General features: G+C 36.2%; 1 protein-coding gene across 3 annotated transcripts in view; it reads left to right on the forward strand.

Moving 5' to 3' along the window:
• The window catches only part of Znf280d (zinc finger protein 280D), a 77,589-nt gene extending 57,279 nt beyond the window's left edge, over nt 1-20,310 (forward strand). For 2 of the 3 annotated variants that reach the window (XM_050127323.1, XM_050127327.1), the window contains 3 exons: nt 9,855-9,900; nt 16,151-16,206; nt 18,460-20,310. In XM_050127323.1, coding sequence (XP_049983280.1) covers nt 9,855-9,900; nt 16,151-16,206; nt 18,460-19,060 — 703 coding nt within the window. In that variant the 3' untranslated portion in view covers nt 19,061-20,310. The remainder of the gene's footprint in view (nt 1-9,854; nt 9,901-16,150; nt 16,207-18,459) is intronic. The other variant, XM_050127332.1, reaches the window with a different exon arrangement.
• Nucleotides 20,311-20,561: the final 251 nt, after the last annotated feature.

Below are 20,561 nucleotides of genomic sequence, written 5' to 3' on the forward strand. Positions count from 1 at the left end.
ATTTTAGTAACCTTTTGAGGCTATTATTTCTAGACTTTACATCATTATTAAGAGGTTTCCTTTTTTTTTAACTTTATAAAGTCCTGCTTCTTCCCTAAGTGGCTTCCAGAGTTCACGCACAACTCCACATTAAACTTTGTCTGACTGTTAAACAGATTCTATTGTGTGGGAAGAATATAGGTTTTGTAGTAGATTTCAAAGTTTGGAATTTGTGCCTTGTTTACTAGATATGAGTGACTCTGGTCAGGTTACCTGACCTCTCTGCCCCAATTCCCCATTCTTAAAATGTAAATCACAAAAGAGCCTAGTTACAAAGGTTGAGGGAATTAAAGGAATTAGTCTATGTTTATGGTCTCTGAAACATAGGACAGGAGACAGTGTGAAAATGGCTATGCGATTGTTACTGTTCTTATGTTAGCACACATGGTTTTATTTGTCTACATTTTACTGAAAGATAATCACCCTGATTTTCAAGTCATTTTTTCATTCTAGCCCACCCATATCATTTCACAAACCATTGCTGCTTATTCTCTTTTCTTCCTTTTGTACCAAGTTAGTGTTGCAGAATGTGTTACTGTGTCATACCATTAGACTTTGGTGTTTAAGTACACTACGTTATATTTTGAGGGAATATTTATGAATATCCCAGGTTAGTTTTTAATAATACTATCTTTAAATTTGATCACAGTCTTTCTAAACTGTGCTGCCTTGTTCTTGATACTTTATGGCTTATATCATACTTCCAATGCACTTGCGATTTTTGAGAGCCTTCTTCAGCCTTACTCTTACCAGCTTAGTATTTGACTCCTTGGAGAGGCTTACTGCTCCTCTTTGTATCTGACTGAAATATGAAACCCTAGTGATCTTAATCCCCCACACTGCAAATCTGTTTATGCACACCACTGTGACAGATGGTGCTATGAAAGGAATGTCTGCCTGAAATAAAAGTAGATACAGACTGAGATCCAAGTTAAATACTCTATAGCTCTAATAAAATTTAACCCTTGCTAAGTCTCAGGTTTCTTATCACTAAAAGAAACAGTAATTCTGTAACAAGTGGAAAGAATGAATGGAAACCAGTGGGTCCTGTTACTAATTATTTACTTAAACATTTAAATTATGAGGTACAGGCTGGAGAGACGAGGCACTTAGTAAATGTACATTGCTGCCTCTGCTGCTGCCCTCTCTACTTGTGCTCCTGCTTCAGCTGTTATTGCCGCTGTTGCCATTTTCTCTTGATGACAGGAGACCCTGGTGACTGGTTATCTGTGGAATCTCATGATTGAGATTTTAGTGACATTCTATCTGTACTGTAGTTATTTATAATTTTAACTTAAATTCAGTCTTGCAATACATTCTTCTCAACTACTGGTCAGTGGCATCACAGTGCTTTAATTAAATATTGTGAGATTATCTAACACCGGACTTGAGTGTGATTGATTCTTCCTGTTTTTTTCTGAAGACTGTGGAACAACACTGTCTTGTTGAAATCTAGTACAGCACCTCTCTGCTTAGGACAACAGTCCTTTTAAACTGACCTTTCCGTCCTTAAAGACAGCCTTTTTTATTAATTGACTTGAAGTAGACATTTTCAAGATTTCCTAGCTGCTTATACAACCCAGTTTTATTAAAATACATTTTTGTACTAGTTTGCAGTAGTTGTGTTGTTCTTTCTTTTGTGGCACTGAAGTGATTTTGAAATGTAGTACATGTTTCTCCTGTGTTAGGTCAATACTGAACTTAGGGACGAAGTTGCTGCTATTTTACTCATTTTTTGTCTCCTCCTCCTGTATTCTCCAGTGTGCCTGTATAGGCTAACTATAAAACAGAACTGATGTCAACTATTGTTTTCTCTTCTGAGATGTTTGTCCTTGCTAAAAAATTAAGAATAGAAGGATGAGTCTCACCTGGTGTGGTTGTGCACGCCTTTAATTCCAGTATACAGGAGGCAGAGGTAGGTGAATCTCTGTGAGTTTGAGGCCAATCTGGTCTACGTAGCGAATTCCAGAGAAGCCAGGACTCCTAAGTGAGATTCTTTTTCAAAAATAGAAAAAGGAAGGAAGGAAGTCTCTTAACCTTCTTCATAGCAGAAGAACCACAGTAAAATATTGTCTATAACTCAAACTTATAGAGTCTAGTTCATTGACTAAAATGCCCTATAAAATACATTTTGAAATAGTTTTCTAGGCTTGCTTAGTTCTGAGTGTGGTTACTAAGTCTGTGCTAAGCAGAAACCCCACTGTCTTACTGCTGTAGGAAGGCTACTTTAGTTTCTTCAAATTATATTGAAAGTTGTTTTCGTCTTGACTATTTAAATGAAGTAAAATGCACTTGCAGATACAAATATATTTATTATACTTTATTAACCCCTCAAATATAAGTAATACTAGAAAGAAATGAAAATTGAAAACTGACTTTTCTTGAATTCCTTTCTCTAATTTTAGAATTACTGAGTGCTAAGTTTTATACTTAGGACCAGTGGTACTCAGTAGCTCTTTCATGGGCTGATACAGGTAGTATACTCATGACACTTACTAGTGGCCCACCTTCTATGCACAAGACTGTCAGGAATTGGAAATATAACTGAAAGTTATACTGTGTCACAAGGTAATATAGAAAAAGGAAGCCAGAACAGTCAACAGGAAGTCTACACTGAATTCATGTCCTCACAGGGACCCATGGTCAGCTGATTTCATAATTATTCAAATATTTCTTTTTTTACATTTTTTATTGGTATTTATTGAGCTCTACATTTTTCTCTGCTCCCCTCCCTGCCTCTCCCCTCCCCCTTTAACCCTCCCTCAAGGTCCCCATGCTCCAAATTTACTCAGGAGATCTTTTTCTACTTTCTACTTCTCATGTAGATTTTATCTATGTAAGTCTCTCTTAGAGTCCGCATTGTTCTCTAAGTTCTCTGGGATTGTAGTTTGTAGGCTGGCTTTCTTTGCTTTATGTTTTAAAACCACCTATGAGTGAGTACATTTTTCTGTGTCTGGGTTACCTCACTCAAAATAATGTTTTCTAGCTCCATCCATTTCCTTGCAAAATTCAAGATGTCGTTATTTTTTTTTCTGCTGTGTAGTACTCCATTGTGTAATTACCACATTTTCCTTATCCATTCTTTGGTTGAGGGGCATTTAGGTTGTTTCCAGGTTCTGGCTATGACAAACAAAGCTTCTATGAACATAATTGAGCACATGTCCTTGTGGCACAATTGAGCATCCTTTCGATATATACCAAAAGTGTGTGTGTACATACATACATACTGGGTCTTGAGGAAGGTTGTTTTCTATTTTTCTGAGAAATCGCCATACTGACATCCAAAGGGGTTGTACTAGCTTGCACTCCCACCAGCAAGGCAGGAGTGTTCCCTTTTCCCCACAACCTCTTCAGCATAAGTTGTTCATCAGTGTTTTTGATCTTGGCCATTCTTACAGGTGTAAGATGGAATCTCAGAGTTGTTTTGATTTACATTTCTCTGGTGACTAAGGATGTTGAGCATTTCCTAAAGTGTCGCTCAGTCATTTTAGATTCCTCTGTTGAGAGTTCTCTGTTTAGGTCTGTACTCCATTTTTTTTATTGGATTATGACTTTTGGTGTCCAATATCTTGAGTTCTTTGTATATTTTGGAGAACAGACCTCTGATGTGGCGTTAGTGAAGATCTTTTCCCATTCTGTAGGGATTCGTTTTGTCTTGTTGACTGTGTCCTTTGCTTTACAGAAGCTTTTCAGTTTCAGGAGGTCCCATTTATTAATTGTTTCTCTCAGTGTCTGTGTTGCTGGGGTTATATTTAGAAAATGGTTCCCTGTGCCAATGCGTTCAAGTGTACTTCCCACTTTCTCTTCTATAAGGTTCAATGTGGCTGGCTTTATGTTGAGGTCTTTGATCCATTTGGACTTGATTCAAATATTTCATACCACATGTAAGTTACATGTATGATTTTTGTGTAATATTACATCAAAAGGAACCCAAAGTGAAATGCTATTTTGTTATACTACTGTCAACTAAATCAGTAATCGTCATTTTTCATGTGTGCAAATAGTGAACTTTTATTGGTAGAGGCAACCTTTTTCTTTAAGACTTATATTTGAAAATACAGAGTTGGTTAAAAAGCAGTCTTTTTGAATCTGTGGTTGGTGAATAATATGTATGGAGCTAGTCCATTAGTTCTTATTAATGTTTAACCTCAGTTGGAGGTCGGAAATTTCTGACTCTAGTCATAATCTAAATTGTAGAGTTTAAATGTCATATTCACTTCATGTATTTAAATTAGTGTGGGGTAAAAAGCAAACCAGGATGATCTATGAGGTCATTTGGGGTTCTTCTCTTCTATGTACCTCTTTGTGGTGACTGTGATTGGAGATATTGTAAGATCTTCCTTCCTGCTCTCAATCTGAAACCGAATCTTCGGGAACTCAAGCTATGTTTCCTAATCAAAGTAGATATAATGCATATGGGCTTTGGTGAAATAGTATGAAATGTACATAAATATAAAATTGTTTCTGCAGCTCAGTTTTCTGCCTTGGTATCTGTGATAAGCAGGGAAGAATGAGAGACCATGTTAGATGGAAAGATAAATGAACTTCCTTGTAGTCAGGCCACTAGACAATCTTTCCCATCTCTACCATTGATTCTGAGGTCAGTCCACTCTTAGCCATCTGGTAGAGGACTTTATTATAGATGGTAAATGGGATTTCACTTAGTGGGGAAAGTAATTTGGAGTTATGCCCTGGCATTAACTGTGCTTACATTGGTGATCTTAATTTTTTACATTTTTGTGCACATTTTGTTTTGTTTGTTCCTTATGTCACTTACTTTTAAAAAAATCTTACATAGAATGATAGTTCTGCTCCTTAACATGTATTTATTTCTGTGCTGGAGGTCAAATCTAGAGTTTGGAACATGCTGGCTACATTGCCAACTTTTCCTGGGCAAGTCCCACTGAGCAGTAGCCCCAACGCAGCATACGTTAGAGAAAGTGGTCCACCATTGACCATGTTCCCGCCTACTGGGATGGTCTAGCTTTAGATGATAAGATCAAACCCTCATGTTGAACACGGATAGATCATTTTGTACTAGAGAGAATAAGACTAGTCCTAGGGAGTATCAATCAAAACAAATGCCTCATATGTTTGAGGGTGTGACGGAAGCATTGCCGAAGAATCAAGCAGTGGAGATACTACAAAAGTAGTCTTTGTTGTACACTCTCATGCTCTGAGCCATAAAATTGGTTTTAGACTTTCTCCATGGTGGTAATAATAGGTAACATTTATTGATGGCCTTAAGTATGCCAGGCAGTCTTTAAGTGTTTTGCATTCACTTAGTCATTCTGAGAAATTGTTAAGTGCTCTTAGTATCTTGAGCTTATGGAAAACTGGGGTATTATGAGCAAAATAGTTTACCAATGTCTTGATACTTAAGTAGGTAATCTCAATTTCAGTTTTGACTCTCTGCCTTTAGAAATAAAACTATTAGGTACTGTTGTTTATTTGGTTGTACTTATGATTCCAGGTGCATTTCTTCTGTCTTGGTTGACTAGCCAAGGAACTAGATAAGAAGTTTCTCTTTCAACAGAAGGGCAGTTGACAAGTGACAAATTTGTAGCACTTGGACAATAATCCCCCCCCCCAAAGTCAAGGGCAGTACTTCTGATGCATGACAACAAAGTAGAACAAAGAGTCACATAGAACCAGTCTTTGGGCAAGATTAATCTGACAGCCACACTCATGTTTTAGGGTCAAAAATGTTTGAGGCTGAGAATTTTTTTTTCCCATTTTTCCTGGTGTAGCCATCAGAGAGCCACACCAGGGTAGGGAGGATTGTTGGGAAGCAGTGCAGTAGAGTGTGATGTACCGCCCATGTGTTTAACCTGATTTTGTGGCTTTGCAGCTTTAGCATGTCAAGCTTCAGATTCTTTCATCTGTAAGATTAAGGCAGTTGTATAATAAAATCTTAGGACTCCAGGATAATATTCTATATTTTTAATTTGAATTATCAGGTGATTGGAAAACTAAGAAAAATGGAGACATCTTGCTCTGGGTGTTGATTTTGAAGTTACCTGGATAGAAATAACCTTGGTAGTGATTGGTGCCAGCATGTGGATGTTCTGTAGGCATCATATCTTTGTGCCAAAAACTGAATTTATCTTTGGCAGAAATGACTCCTACCCTCTGAATTTCTTATCTTAGTTAATGCCTCTATCATTGTTCTGATTAGTCAAGGCAGGCAGACATTTGTGCTAGGTTGTATTTCTTACTCTTGGTATACCTTTGTCTTGGTTGACTTAAATTCTGTTGTTTCCAATTTACTTATTGGATCCCCAAATCTTAGGTTTAGTGTATACACTTAACCATCATGGTATTGTTCCCTGAAGTGAGTAACCTCTGCTGTTTCTTCGATTTTGCCCTTTAACTACTCTTTTATTTCTGTTCTGTCCTATGTTTCTCTCTCACTGTTTGAGTTATGTCATTGGTGTCTTGTTTTATGTTACTTTTATTTTCCCCCCTCTCTTTTGAATTGGTCTTCTGCTTTGCTAGAAGCAGTATATCACATAGATATTTCTTTTCTAACTAAAACTTTGCATTTTTCAAAGTATTTGTTTCAGTAGTTTCCTTGACAATGGCCTCAAGAGGAGAGACTGTTTCTTGTGACCAGAACCCTTAGCACCACACAGGTTTCTGCACAAGATGGTAGATGTCATGTTAAGACATCTAGTTCATACATCTGTTTGTTGACACATCTTAGAGAAAATGGTCAGAAAGATGTTCTGATAGTGTTTCCCTGTTATTCCATAGTCTGCTTCTGTCCCATTTAGTCCTGACTGACTTGGTTCACTTTACTATCAATCTTTCTTTGCTTTTAACATAGTACTGGGAGTCTGAGTTCAGTTCTCTCTTGCTTGGGCAGAAGCATCTTTCTGCTGAGCCACAGCCCTCTTTTAGCAAAAATCCTCACGTTGAAATTTACATTTTATAAAACTAGCATAAAAGTATTGAGTTTTTTGGTTTTTCGAGACAGGGTTTCTCTGTGGCTTTGGAGCCTGTCTTGGAACTAGCTCTGTAGACCAGGCTGGTCTCGAACTCACAGAGATCTGCCTGCCTCTGCCTCCCAAGTACTGGGATTAAAGGCGTGCGCCACCACCACCCGGCTAGTATTGAGTTTTAACAAAGCGTGTGACACAGCTAGAATGAACCTGGGTGTTTTTGTCGATGTGGGTTCTCCCTTCCCTCGTGGCATATTTATAATATGAATGAAATCTCGGAAGAGCGTAATGCTGTAAGTTGAGCCAGAATATTCGCTTCGTGTGTACCCTTGTGTTGAGCACCCTATCTGCAGAAAATAGAGAAAGGGGGTTAACCTGTAGAAATTACGAGATCTATTTCAGAGTGTTTCCATGGAGAATAAAAATTACTTATTTGCAAATCTGGTTACTAATAATGAAATCAGTGCTTCTGTTCCTTGTAGTGAAGGCTTAATTTTTTTTTTTAAACACTGTACTACATTCTCTAAAAACATAACACATTCACATCTGAGCCATGTGATTGCCTAGCAGCCGGTCATTAGCTCAGAACTTTGAGCTTAGGAAAATGACTACATTTCAAATTACAACTATTTCAGCACGTATCTTTAATGTATTTATTTAGGTATAATTCTTTTTCTATAAATGTGAATAATATGTTAGTATGTATATTTAATTTTATGAATCTTAAAGTATTTTGTTGTAAAATTATAGTGTATTTTCATTGATAAGTTTATAGTGATGAAATTTACAGTGTACATTTCTAATTTATTTTAGAGTTCTTTTCTGAATCCTAATAATTGTTGCAATTTTGTCCTGTAAAGAGACCACAGCTAGTTTGGTAAAGGTACAAAGCAAGACTGAGATAATAGGCCTCTTAGTGCCAGTTATTTCAGTAACTTCTTGTTTCTGCCCTCGTCGTCTCTTAGCTAGTAAAATGAATAGTGAGTCTTTCACCAGCCTTTGTTGCAAAAGTTATGAGAGGACTCATTTTCACCTAGTATAATGCTAGAGACCTGTCAAGGTGATTAACGATATTTGCTAGCATTTTCAATAATAGTGTAAAATGGAAAAAACCTTAATATTTTTAAATATTCTCTGAGCAGATTAAGTTTTTCAGACTGAATTTAAGGTGTTTAAATGCTTAGAAATGGAAACCAGTTACAATAGATATATTTAATTTCAAAACTTCATAAATATAAATTTTTGCTTTTTTCAGGCAACTGTTTCATTTTCTTATCTTTATATAGTTTTCATAAAACTTTATATTTTCCTATGTACTTCATTAAAACAATGAGTTAATACTATATATAATTTACACAATGTCTTTATGCATGTTGTTGCTCACATTTAAGTATTTAAAACAATTATTAACCCCAAAAAACAATAGAAATTTAAGTTTTTCAAGTTTGTTTTGCAACTTTTTTTTCAAGTTTAAGCTAATTATAATTTGTTATAATATACTTCTAACATGGTGGTACATAAAAGTTCTTTATCCATTTTGTTACAATTTTACTTAATAAATACAATATAGATAAGTAATTTCTATACTTCGCTACTAATATCTAGGAAAACTATTACAACTTTCTCTTTTTTGTACTATGGACTAAATGCAGAAATTTGTGTATCTGAAGCAGATTCTTTGCACTTAACTGTAGCTATCTCCATATACCATGGTTTTTAACTTGCATCCTTACAAAGGAGGGTGTATGCTAACTCCATGTTCCATTGACTAACCATGGCAAAGGTCATTAGGGTAGTTGATAGTTCTGTTAGATATTTTCATGTTTACACATGAAATTGTTCACAATAGCTTTAGTATATTATTCATTGTATGTACCTAGTCTTTTTAAAATTACAAATCAGTTAACTCTTAATAATATATTTCAGGTCAGTCAGGTACCCTACTTATTTTAAAGTCAAATTCAGTGTTCTCAAGTTTTTGAAACAAAGGTCCTTAAGAAAAACTTAATTTATATTAAGTTGATTTTGTTTGTTTGTTTTCGAGCAAGCTTTCTTTGTGGTGCACTGGTTGTCCGGGAACTTGTTCTGTAGAGCAGGCTGGCCTTGAACTCACAAAGATCTGCCTGCCTCAGCCTACCAATAAGTTAATTTTTTAAAAAAGATGATAGAAATAACACATGTCATTGTTAAAATTAGAATGTTAAAATGTTTTTGGCACTCAAGAATTTTTTTAATGTGTCTTGAATAGCAGTTTTGTGAGTATTTACCATCAAAATTATTTTTCTTTGACTGTTTTTTACTGCCTTCAGAGTAAGTTATTGTAATTAATATATATTGCAGTAGGTTTGTCATATTGAGTTTTTCAACAAATCAAAATCATCTCTCACTTTTTATATCCTAAGATCAGTAAACGTTAGTGCAAATTGCACATCCAGGTCTTTTGCTTGTTTTTCATTCTTATTTTTTGGAAATTGTTTTACTAATATTTTATTTTCTTTCTTTTTGTAACCATACTTATCAGAGAGACAGTTTCTTAAATTCTGTTGTTCCTGAAGAGATGTCTAAATACATGTATTTTTTTCTTGTTTTGGGGATAACACCAAGGGCCTCACATAAGGCTTGGCAGGCACTCTACCCCTAGCCAGGGTCTGATCCTGAAGTACATGTCATTCATTTACTTTGCATACCTATTCAGCCTGTTGTTTGTTCTAAGTATTTTATTTTTACATTAAGTATTTACAGCGTCATTCATTCTACTAGACTGTACATTGCTTTAGATTTTACATATTAATTTAGCATGCCAAAAACCAATTTCATATTTTCTAATTGTAAGTATAATATAAAATAATCAATACTTATTTTGTTTTTAAGATTAAAAACTGAAGCTCCCACTAAGGGACAAGAATCTGTGTCTAAGGTAAAGTTTGTTTTATTTTATAACTTCATAATTTTTTCATTTGAAAGAATTATTGCCACAGTTTTTAAAAAACTTCAACTGCAAATGAATATAAGTAACAATTATTGCTGTTAGTAGGATGAAAATAATTGAGACTGAAAATGTCTCATTTAAAGTAAATTGTAAGATGTTTCTGTTTTGACAAAGAGATCATCTATTTTGATTTGTCTATTGCTTAGCTTAACTGTAAAGTGATGGTGAGAAATTTGTGAGTGGAATCCCAGCATCAGGAGAACCTCAGGCATTTGACACCATGAGAAATTAGTATTTCCAGATGAGTTAATATTTTGGAACATTTAAATTGGCAAGAGCATATAACATTTTTAGAATAAAAGTATCTTGCATGAAGATTATGTTTTCAGTATGGATAGACACCTAGAGTCATCATGTAAGCATCTTTTGCTAGACAGTCTGGATCTTTCTGATCATCTAGAAGTAGTTTTGGGGCTGGAGAGATGACTTTTAAATTAACTCTGGGTCTTGAGGCCTTGAGGATTAGGATTTCTTTTCTTCTTTTCCATAGCTATGGTTAGTCCCTGTCCTTCAAGAGCAACAGGATTTGTTCCTTTCCTTTCCAAACATGTGAAGGTCTAAATATGAAGAAACATTATCAATCCAATCCTGCTACCATTCATATTTAATTCGAATAAATCATCAAACTCTTAAATTTTATTTGATTTCCTTGCTTTTGGTGTCAGGGAAGTCACTTTTGAAATATACAAATCATATTTCTTAAATATGCTTAAATTATATATGCATATTGAATGTTTTATCATGTTTTATTTTATTTATGTGTGTTTGTGTCTGTGTGTACTCACATGCTTGGATACCCACAGAGGCCAGAAGGCAGATTCAGAATCCATGGAGCTACTTAGAGGCATTTAAGTACTTAGAGGCACTCATTGTGGGTGCTGCAATCAGAACCCCAGTCCTGCTAGAACAGCAAGCTCTCTTGACTGCTGAGCATGTGAATTTCTTGGAGGGTCTTGTTACCCCTATTAATTTTATGCAATAACTTTGTTAGGCATGGTAATCTTTGCTAGCAGTCATTTTTTTTCTCAGGGTTAGCATAATAATGTGTCATGCTTTCCTGACTTTCAGAATTTCTACTGAGAGATTCTTGTGTGTTTAACCTTGTTAGTTGATTTTTCTCTTAGTAGCCATTTAATGTTATTTATGTGTTTTGTAGTGAAGGCATTTCAACTACAAATATAATGTGACAAAGTTTTTTTTTTTTTTTCTGGTCTTGTCTGTTGGAATTCTAAACTTGTCTTATACTTAAATGTTCCAGTTGTGGCTTTTTCTGCTATAAATTCATTGACTAGTTTTCTGTCTTTTGTTTATATCTCAGTTACTTCTAACCTATGGATTCTTAGGTTTGGTCTTTTGTTCATGTCCCAGAGTTACTGAAAATTGTGATAAAGCTTTTTATCTTTTTTGTTTGTTCATTTTCTTTCTTAATGATATCTGACTGAATGATTAATGATATTAATTTCCTAATGATATTAATTTCCTAAGTCTTGTTTTTCACCCCTTCTATTCTTTCCTCTGCTGGATCTAGTCTATTTGTGATAAGTCGCATTGTGTTTCTTATTTTATTATGTTTTGCATTTCTAATGTTGCTTTGCTCTTTAATGTTTCTTGTGTTTCTCAGTTGTGGATTGTGTATCCATTGGGATGGGTGTCTTTCTCCGTTTTACTTGGAAGTAAGCAGCCTTCTCTTTGAAGGCTCAGTATGTAGTACTACTCCAAGAAAAGAAAACAAACTGCCTTAACAGCAAACAAAACCAGGCCTGAAAATATAATTTAGATTAATTAAAGCCAAATACTATGCCACCAGTTAACTAATAGAAAATAAAATGGCACAGACCAGCAAGGTGGCTTAGGAGGTAAAGGTGCTTGCCACCAAGCACAAATAACCTGAGTTTTGTCCTTGGTCAGACTCCTGCAAATTGTCCTCTTGACTTCAACACATGCATCATGGTATACACATGCATGCACATACACATGGGTAAGTATTGAGTAGGCCTTGAAGTTAGAAATTATAGTCAGTTAATAAGAATAAACAAATGAAGTAAAAGACTCAGGCAAGTAAAGGGTTAATTTTTAAAAAGTGGACATGTAATAGTGTAAATAAAATTTACCTTTTACTTAAGCAGTAGGCTTAAGTTAAAGAAAAAAATGATTGTTGATGGAGGGAGGGCCTGCTTTTCGTCCCAGCCACCCAGCTAGCTTACACCCGAAATAATCACACAGAAACTGTATTCATTTAAACATTGCCTGGCCCATTATCTCTAGCCTCTTATTGGCTAATTCTCACATCTTGATTTAACCCATTTCTAATAATCTGTTTACTACAAGGTCGTGGCTTACCAGGAAAGATTTAGCATGTCTGTCCTGGTGTTTTCATAGCAGCTCTCAGACTCAGCTTTCTTCCTCCCAGAATTCAGTTCTGTCTTCTCCACCTACCTAAGTTCTGCCCTATCATACCAAGCAATTTCTTTATTGATTAACCAATGAAAGCAACACATAAACAGAAGGAACTCCTATACCAAATGATGGAATAATATAAATAAAAGCAAAAAGAGCACAAAATAAGAGAATCTGATTACACAGCAAAAAGTAAAGATGAATACAATTAAGTGGCTATGAGAGAAGAATGAAAAATAGAACAATAGAGTACAATAAAGACAAGTTTTTTAAAGAATGAAGAATTTTCGAGCCTTCCTTCTGGATCCTCTGACTCTGCAGACGGCAGCTGTGGTATGGGCAGGAGTCCCTTCTCTTTTCCACTGCTCTGTCCTGAGCCCATTGTTGCGCCGTGCGTCATTCTCCTTGGAAGCTTCCTTTCTTTGTTCATGAGGAACCACTGCTCGCACTGTCTTGGCCTTGTGGACTAAAGGCTAGGCAGGTTCTTACTTGCTCCAGAGATTTCCCAGCTCTGTGTACCCTTGGGTGAGGAGCATCCATGTCAGAGGAGCCCTTTCAAGGGCATTAAAGAGTAGAGGAGACAATCAAACTGACCTGTGCTGAAGAGATCTGAGAGAACCCAACAGTTTAAGAGCCTGTGTAGCAGTGGACCACCCTGGGAATGGGAAAGGAAACTTCAAGTCTCTCATTCTTCCTAGATCATATAGCAAGGAGGCATCTCTAGAGTCTGAGCAGTCTGCCAGCCACAGGCGGAGGACTATCACCTCCCCAGTAATTGCAGGTTCCCAAGCTTGTAATATTGGTGGGGGGGTCTCTGACCTTTGGCCCTTCCTAACATGAGCTGCCTGCTGCCTAAACTGCTTAACATGTCCACCGTCCATCCTCTTGTCTGTGGTAGTGTCTCCACTCACCCTGACTTGTGATTGATTGTCCATTGTTTTAGGTCCTCAGACTAGTTCAGGCCCAAAAAGTAGGTTCCCTCTCAAGATGACTCTATTGTCATGCAGTATGGGGTGTAGTGAATGGATTTCTTCTCCATTTACTGCTGGTCTGCCACATAGGAGTTTGTATCCTACTAATGCCTGTGAGAATTGTGGGCTTACCCTGTGAGTAGGCCAACCTGTCTTTAACAAGATGCCTGTCTGCCTGCCTGGCTTTGTGGATATAGCTTCTGCTCTCTTCCCTGAGGGATGTGCTAGCACTGGGGCATGTTGGCTGCTGTCATTTATGTAGCCTTTTTGTGTCACCAGCACTACAGTTATCCATCTTTAATTCCTAATGTTTTGCCTCCTTCTCTCTCTAGAATAAAATCTACTTGTCATTTATGGAGTCAAAATTATGTCCAAGCCATCATAACCAACAGAGTTTATAAAATTATCTTATAATGAAAAGAAGAAAGTCACATGTAGGTTGCTTCTAAGAACACTGCCATTTTTAGTCCTGATATCCTCTATTATATTTTGAATAGATCTTTTATCTATGGGTAAATTTTGTACTGCTGATTGGAAAATTTTTTGTTCTCTGAGTTAGACCTACAGAATGTTGACGTGCTACATTGTATAATGTCAGTCTTATTCATTAATACCAGCACTAAGTTTATTTGTGATACACAAAGTTTTCCAGAAGTAGGAGGTTTTTGCTTGTTTTTTTATGTCTAGCAGTAAATACATGATTTTTTTCTCCTTCATATGACAAACTCAAACTTTACTATAAAAGTATCTACTGAATACCAAAATCAAAATATGCATAGTTTGGCTTTCATTCAAAACAAAAGTGATATCTGGGTGGTGGTGGCGCACACCTTTAATGCCAGCATTTGGGAGGCAGAGGCAGGCAAATTTCAGGGAATTCGAGGCCAGCCTGATCTACAAAGCAAATGCGAGGACAGTCAGGACTGTTACACAGAGAAACCTTGTCTCAAAAAAAAACAAAACAAACAAAAAGCAAAACTGATTTTCTATGGGGGAAAGCCTGTATTCAATCCACAACTCAGTCGTGGACCCTGGTGCTTTAAACACATACACAGAACATTGAGACATGAGTTCAGAGATTGAAACCTAAGAAGGCTGTGGGCTATAGCTCAGTAGAGCACCACCCTATAATCTACAATGCCATGTGTTGCCCCTCAGCATTGTAATAATAATAGTATTATAATAATAGTAAGTTAGTTCTGCTTATGCGTGTGTGGTAGTGGAGAATACAGTGACTTCTGGTACCGTTCTTTGCTTTTGTCTTGGTTTGTGTTATGGTGCCAGTATTTTTATTCCTCACTCCTTATGTTATACTGAGAGTTATAACTTATTTCCTAAAAGTCATATGGAGTCCCTGGGTATCTGTGAATCACACTTTTAGACCCGCTGATAGAAATTTTAATGTGAGTTTGTGTGCATATGATCTCCACACTATGCATGGATATTGTTTAGACTTTGTTGAAGTGAAGTCAGGTGTGCTGTGCTGGGGCTGAGGGACTCTATAAAGAGATTTTTCCCACAGTGTTATGGGAAATGTTTCTTTGGGACTGATTATTTTCTACAAAGAGAAATTCAGATCTATCTGTTTTTTATTTGTATTTTTGTTTGTTTTTCTCAGTGCCTCATGTTGGCCTGTGCTGCTCCTGGTACTCCTAAGTTCTGACTAGGTGGTTCAGAGAGCTGACTGTGGGTCTCTGCGCAGCATTAGATGAGGTTCTGTCCACAGTGACTCTTCTTGCACTGCCCGCTTCAGACGTCTCCTGTCACCTCTACCATCCTAAGTCTTTTCCACTACTTCAGCCACGTTCCGTCTTCTAAAGACAGTTTTGAAATACACGTCTGTTTGTTTTTATGAGTGAAGATCTATTATTTCTTGGCTCTGTTCATCAGAATTAGGGGAGAATAAGAACTTAATTGTGTGTGACTAGTTACGCTGCTGTTCATGTCACAGTCAGTCTGCATGGGGTTTAGAGCAAGACCTAGACTTTCATCAGCACCTTGCTGTATCGCTTGGATGTTCTGCTTCCTCCAGTTACTTCTCATTTGTACAGATATCCTTTGTGATCTCAACTATGGGCTAAATGAAATTAAAGTTCTTAATACACTCCACACAGCATATGTGCTTGGAAAGTGGTGGATGTTAGAGAATGCCGAGCAGCTTCCAGTATACCGAGGTTTTTTAGTATTCCTTCCTCAGCATTTGAAATAAGCAAAATATTTCTTCAATTTTGACTTGACAGTAAAATTATCAAAATTTTTATAATTCTTAAATATGAAATAAAAATGTCATGTAAGATTCGGGGGGGGGGCATCATCTTGTTATTTATATTCAGGTTTCATCTAGTTTTCTGCCCAAGTAACTATGGTCCACATTTAAAAAACTTGGTGAGGAAAATAGGCAACATCTCACTATACAGTCTTTAGTGACTTCGACCTCGCTCTGTAGACCAGGTGATCTCTGTCAGCCTGACCTGACAGAGATCCTCCTGCCTCTGCCTCCCCCATGCTGGGATTAAAGATGTGCACCACTACATTTAACTGGAAAGCAAATAGCTCTTAATAAAATTGTATTCTGTTTCTTGACTTTGCTCAAAACTTTTTGGTATACTGAAATTGTTATGAATTTGAAAAAAAATTGCTTATTATCTATTCTAAAAATGCTGTAGTGTATGCTTAAGATCAGAAAGTTATTTTCTGTTCCTTTAGTTTTTTAGCTTGTACATGTACATACAAGTTCCTCCTATCCAGGATGTTTAGTATTATGATGCTACTTAAGTTTAGCCATGAATGTAAAAGTGTTATTGTTTCAGGAAACAGCAAGACATAATACAGCTGAAGGAGAAACAGGAACATCACATTCTGAAGGGTAAGAATAAGGGACAAATGAGTCTCTTGATCAAGTTTACTGAAATAAATTAATACTTTCACTGACATCTGGCAAAGAGTTATTTGAATTTTTGTATATGATACAGCTTTCGTAATGACTTAATTGAAATTTCAAACTTAGCAAGACATTTTAAAATCTTTAAATCTTTAAAGTGTCTGTGATATCTTAATTAAATATTTAAAGTATTTATTGTAAGTAAAATGTTAACCTTTAGATATATCTATTAAATGATTGTCTATTACATGAAAACAGTCATAAGATACTACAGATTATGAGTTAGACAGTTAGATTATATTGTTTTTTCATTTCTATCTTTATATTTTATAGTAGGCTACTTGTTAATCTGTCGTGAATAATCATTCTCCCAAAAAAGTAAAATGTTGAGTAAAAGCCTCATGAAGGTGTTTGCACTTTCACTTGTAAAATGATCTAATCTCCTTACCCTTTTGTTCTAAAGTTCTGAGCAAACAAGTTAAACAAAATGTCTATGCAGTTAGGGAAATAAATGCATCATGTATACATTACTCAGACTTTCTGTGAATTATAGTCTGTCCCATATAATCTGAACAAAAAATTAATTTTACAGATATGAAAAGAGGAAAAGGGTGGGTTTTATCTATGACTAGTGAATATAAGAAAATGAGCTCAGAGCGGTTAATTGGGTTTTAATTGAGATGGTTGGATATAAAGGTCAGAATCTTCCTGAAACTAATAGCATATAATTGCATGATATGTGGACAGAAAAAATCCTTCACCGTAGCAACACAAATGAGACTTTCCTGGAGAACAGCAAATGTTTACTAAGCTAGCTTTCATGGTCGACCATTTTCCAAATGAAATTTTTTCATTTAATCAATATTTAGTTGAAAATCTCAGTGGGGTGTTGTTTGGAAACTAAGAGAATTGCCCCCTGAGATCAGTCTAAATGCAGATCGATAGAATAAAGTAAATTGTAAAGAAACTATCTTTTATGCTCAGTGGTTTCATAATAGATGACACCTGAGATCCTCACTGGGGTAGACACTTAGCACATTGAGAAAGAGTCTAAATTCCAGATAGTTCAATTACTATAAACAGGAATGTGTGGTGATTCACTTTTATTAAAGTAATCATCTGCAATTGGTTGTTTTTTACTCTTTACTCTCTGAGGGCCTGCCACTCAGCTCTCAGATAAATCACATAGAGTCTTATTTTTACTTTTGAATGCCGGCCTTAGCTTGGCTTGTTTCTTGCCAGCTTTTCTTAAATTATTCCATTTACCTTTGCCTTTGGGCTTTTATCTTTTTCTATTTCTGTATACTTTTCTTAACTTCTTGCTGTGTAGCTGGGTGACTGGCCCCTGATGTCCTCTTTTCCTTCTCTTTCTTTTACTTCTTGGTCTTTTTCCCCAGATTTTTCCTCCTTTTTTATTCTCTCTGCCTGCCAGCCCCACCTACCCTTTCTCCTGACTCGCTATTGGCCATTCATCTCTTTATTAGACCATTCAGGTGTTTTAGGCAGGCACAGTAACACCACAGAGTTAAACAAATCCAACATAAAAGAATACAACACATCTTTGCATCTTTAAACAAATGTTCCAAAGCATAAACAAATATAGTACATCTTCAAATAATATTCCATAACAATCGTCCTTATCACAAAGCTGTAGCTACCATTTTATGGTTCATTGAATTATTCCAGTTTACACACCAATCTCCGAGAAAACATACCAAAATATGTATGTAGATAGACATGTATTCATGCATGTATGTATTCTTTGCATGTTTTCAAGTATATGAAGTTATTGAAAATCAGGAAAATGTTTGTGAGTGATGATTTGATTTTTATATAGGAAAGACACTTCATTTTGTATAGGAAAGCAAAGAATATATAAAACAAAAGAAATTAACTTTTCCATAGATTCATTATGTTAGATACTTTTACATACTATTAGGGACATTTAAATTTGACCTGGACACAGGCAGAGCTTTGACCAGACAGCAACAGTCACAGCTATGACAAAGGCAGCTGGTAGACACTCAGGTTCCAAGTTCCTTTTGATTTGTGCCTTCAGCATTTCTTAGTTTTGCTAGCAAACTGCTCCCTCCCAAGTTGTGAAAGAATAGCCAGGACTATCTGTTTGGGCAGGCAAGTCTCTTTAAGTTGTTTTACTTCTTAGAGTTTGCTTAGGTTTTGATAGCTTTGAGTTATATTGCTTTATTTGAATGGATAATAAACAGCTTTGTTTTTCAGTAAGCAGGATAAAGCTCCTTCATCAGAAGAAGACGTTGGGCGTGATGCAAGTGTATGTGAAGCTGCAGCAGTAGTAGACTGTACAGGAAACAAAACAGTTTCAGATACAGAACAGGAAAGCAGTTCAAAGAATATCTTCAGTCACGATTCAGATGCTGGAACTGATAATATGGAAAAGGAAGAACAGACACAGCACACCTGTGAGGAAATGGAGCCGAAGGCACACCAGAGTTCAGAAAATACAGATTCATGTAATCAGAGTGAGGAGCATGACTCCCCTGCAGCTGAGTTTTCTTCAGAGTCTGCACAGGATTTGCAGTTAGTGTCGGGGGGTGTTGGCATTGATCAGTTTCTACGGCAAAGAGACGAACCTGAAACTGTGAGTTCTGATGCTAGTGAGCAAGGCAGTGTTCGTTTGGAACCTTTAACTCCATCGGAGGTACTTGAATATGAAGCCACGGAGATTCTTCATAAGGGGGATGGTTCTTCAGCCAGTATCAACGACACGATATCTGATCAAACGGGTAGCAGTCCTGGAGGAAGTAGAGCAGAGACAGCAGTAGACCTGGAAGATGGAAAGAAAGAAGCTGAAGCAATGTAGTCATTCCAAGTTTAGTTCCCAGCAGAAAGCACTTAGAGCAGTGCTGTCCGGTGAGCACGGTAGTGCCGTGGCAGAGGTCAGCAGTGAGAGATCTGAGGGAGGTCCTTCATACACTTCACCTGTATGTTCTATCTTGTTACGTCAGTTTGCCAGTAATAGCATGGTTAGTATGAATTTCCAACTTTTTAAAAACCTGAGCAGAACTTTAGTGAAAACTAAGTTTGCCATCCAAAGGTCTCTTAGCACTTTTCAAGAAATCTTGTTCACCAATATGAAATTATTATAAGAATATTAGTTATGTTAATCAAACTTTTCAAACTTTCATTAGTCCTGAACTTAAAATTCTTATCACCTGTATATTCCTTTTAATAAACTTAAAGGAAGAGATTTGAAACCATGCATTTTTTGGAAATACTTTTAAACCGCCTATCAATTGTTACTGTTAATGAAGGCTTTATTTTTTAATGTGACCCTGGTAATGAAGCATGCCTAGAGTGCTAAATTGACCTGTTGAGAATTTGGATGAACATAAACTCAAGTTTGGATTTAATATAACATTCCAGTCTGTCAGAAGCATGCAAACAGAATTTTAGGAACTGTGCACCTCCATACAAGTATTAGCCTGCCAGGCTGTCAGCTTACCTTTATAAAACAAACTTTCAGTGAAAGTGAACTTATAAAAATAAAGTTTATATTTGTGCTTTTAGTCAGTGTATAAGCTCTGCAGAACCCTACCTTGCCCCCTGGGCTAGTTGTATAAAGTAGAAATCTGTTATTGAAACTCTTGTAGCTATTATGCTTTTAATATTGTTTCAATGATTTTTGGCAGTAGACCCATAAAATGGCCTGGAAGCCAAACCAGTATGGTATGGTGTAGGAGAAAGCATTGAACTGAAAACATGCCTTGGCATGCACTCCTTAATTTTAAAAGTAGAAATTCAAATGCGATCCTAAAGCAGATTAAAAAAAAAAAAATTGGATGCGGAAAGTAGCCTGATTTATCCCTAAGTCAGCTACTAAATTGATTTTTAAGATATAGAAATGAATACAGCAAACAATAATTTGCTTTGACGTACTAATAAATTTTTATTTTAAATGCTGCATTTTTACTTCTTAAAATGTGCTTTGAATTCTTAAACTGTTTCATGAATGTTTAATGTTTTCAACGCCTGTTAGAATTCTGTTGTATATAGTAGTTTTTTGAATAAGTATTTACAATAAAAACCTGTCTTTGGATAATTTTATTTTCAGATCCCTGCTTGGTCAGCCTGTGTTTGGTGCTGTTACGCGCGTCACATGCGGTAGTCCTTTGTACAGCAGGCTCCACTCCATGTGCTGTCCTGACACAGCGAGAACTGAACACAAGGGATGCACTGCTAATCATTAGAGTCATTCCTTCACATCATGAGAAACTGTAGTGTAATACACTGTCGTCTCATCAACTTAAAAGAAGTTAAATAGAAAAAACATATAATAGAATTGTTTTCTTGAATATTTGAAG

This window comes from Alexandromys fortis, unplaced genomic scaffold (assembly GCF_014885135.2).
Source record: "Alexandromys fortis isolate MF-2015 unplaced genomic scaffold, M_Fortis_MF-2015_v1.1 scaffold_22, whole genome shotgun sequence".
Classification (NCBI taxonomy): domain Eukaryota; kingdom Metazoa; phylum Chordata; class Mammalia; order Rodentia; family Cricetidae; genus Alexandromys; species Alexandromys fortis.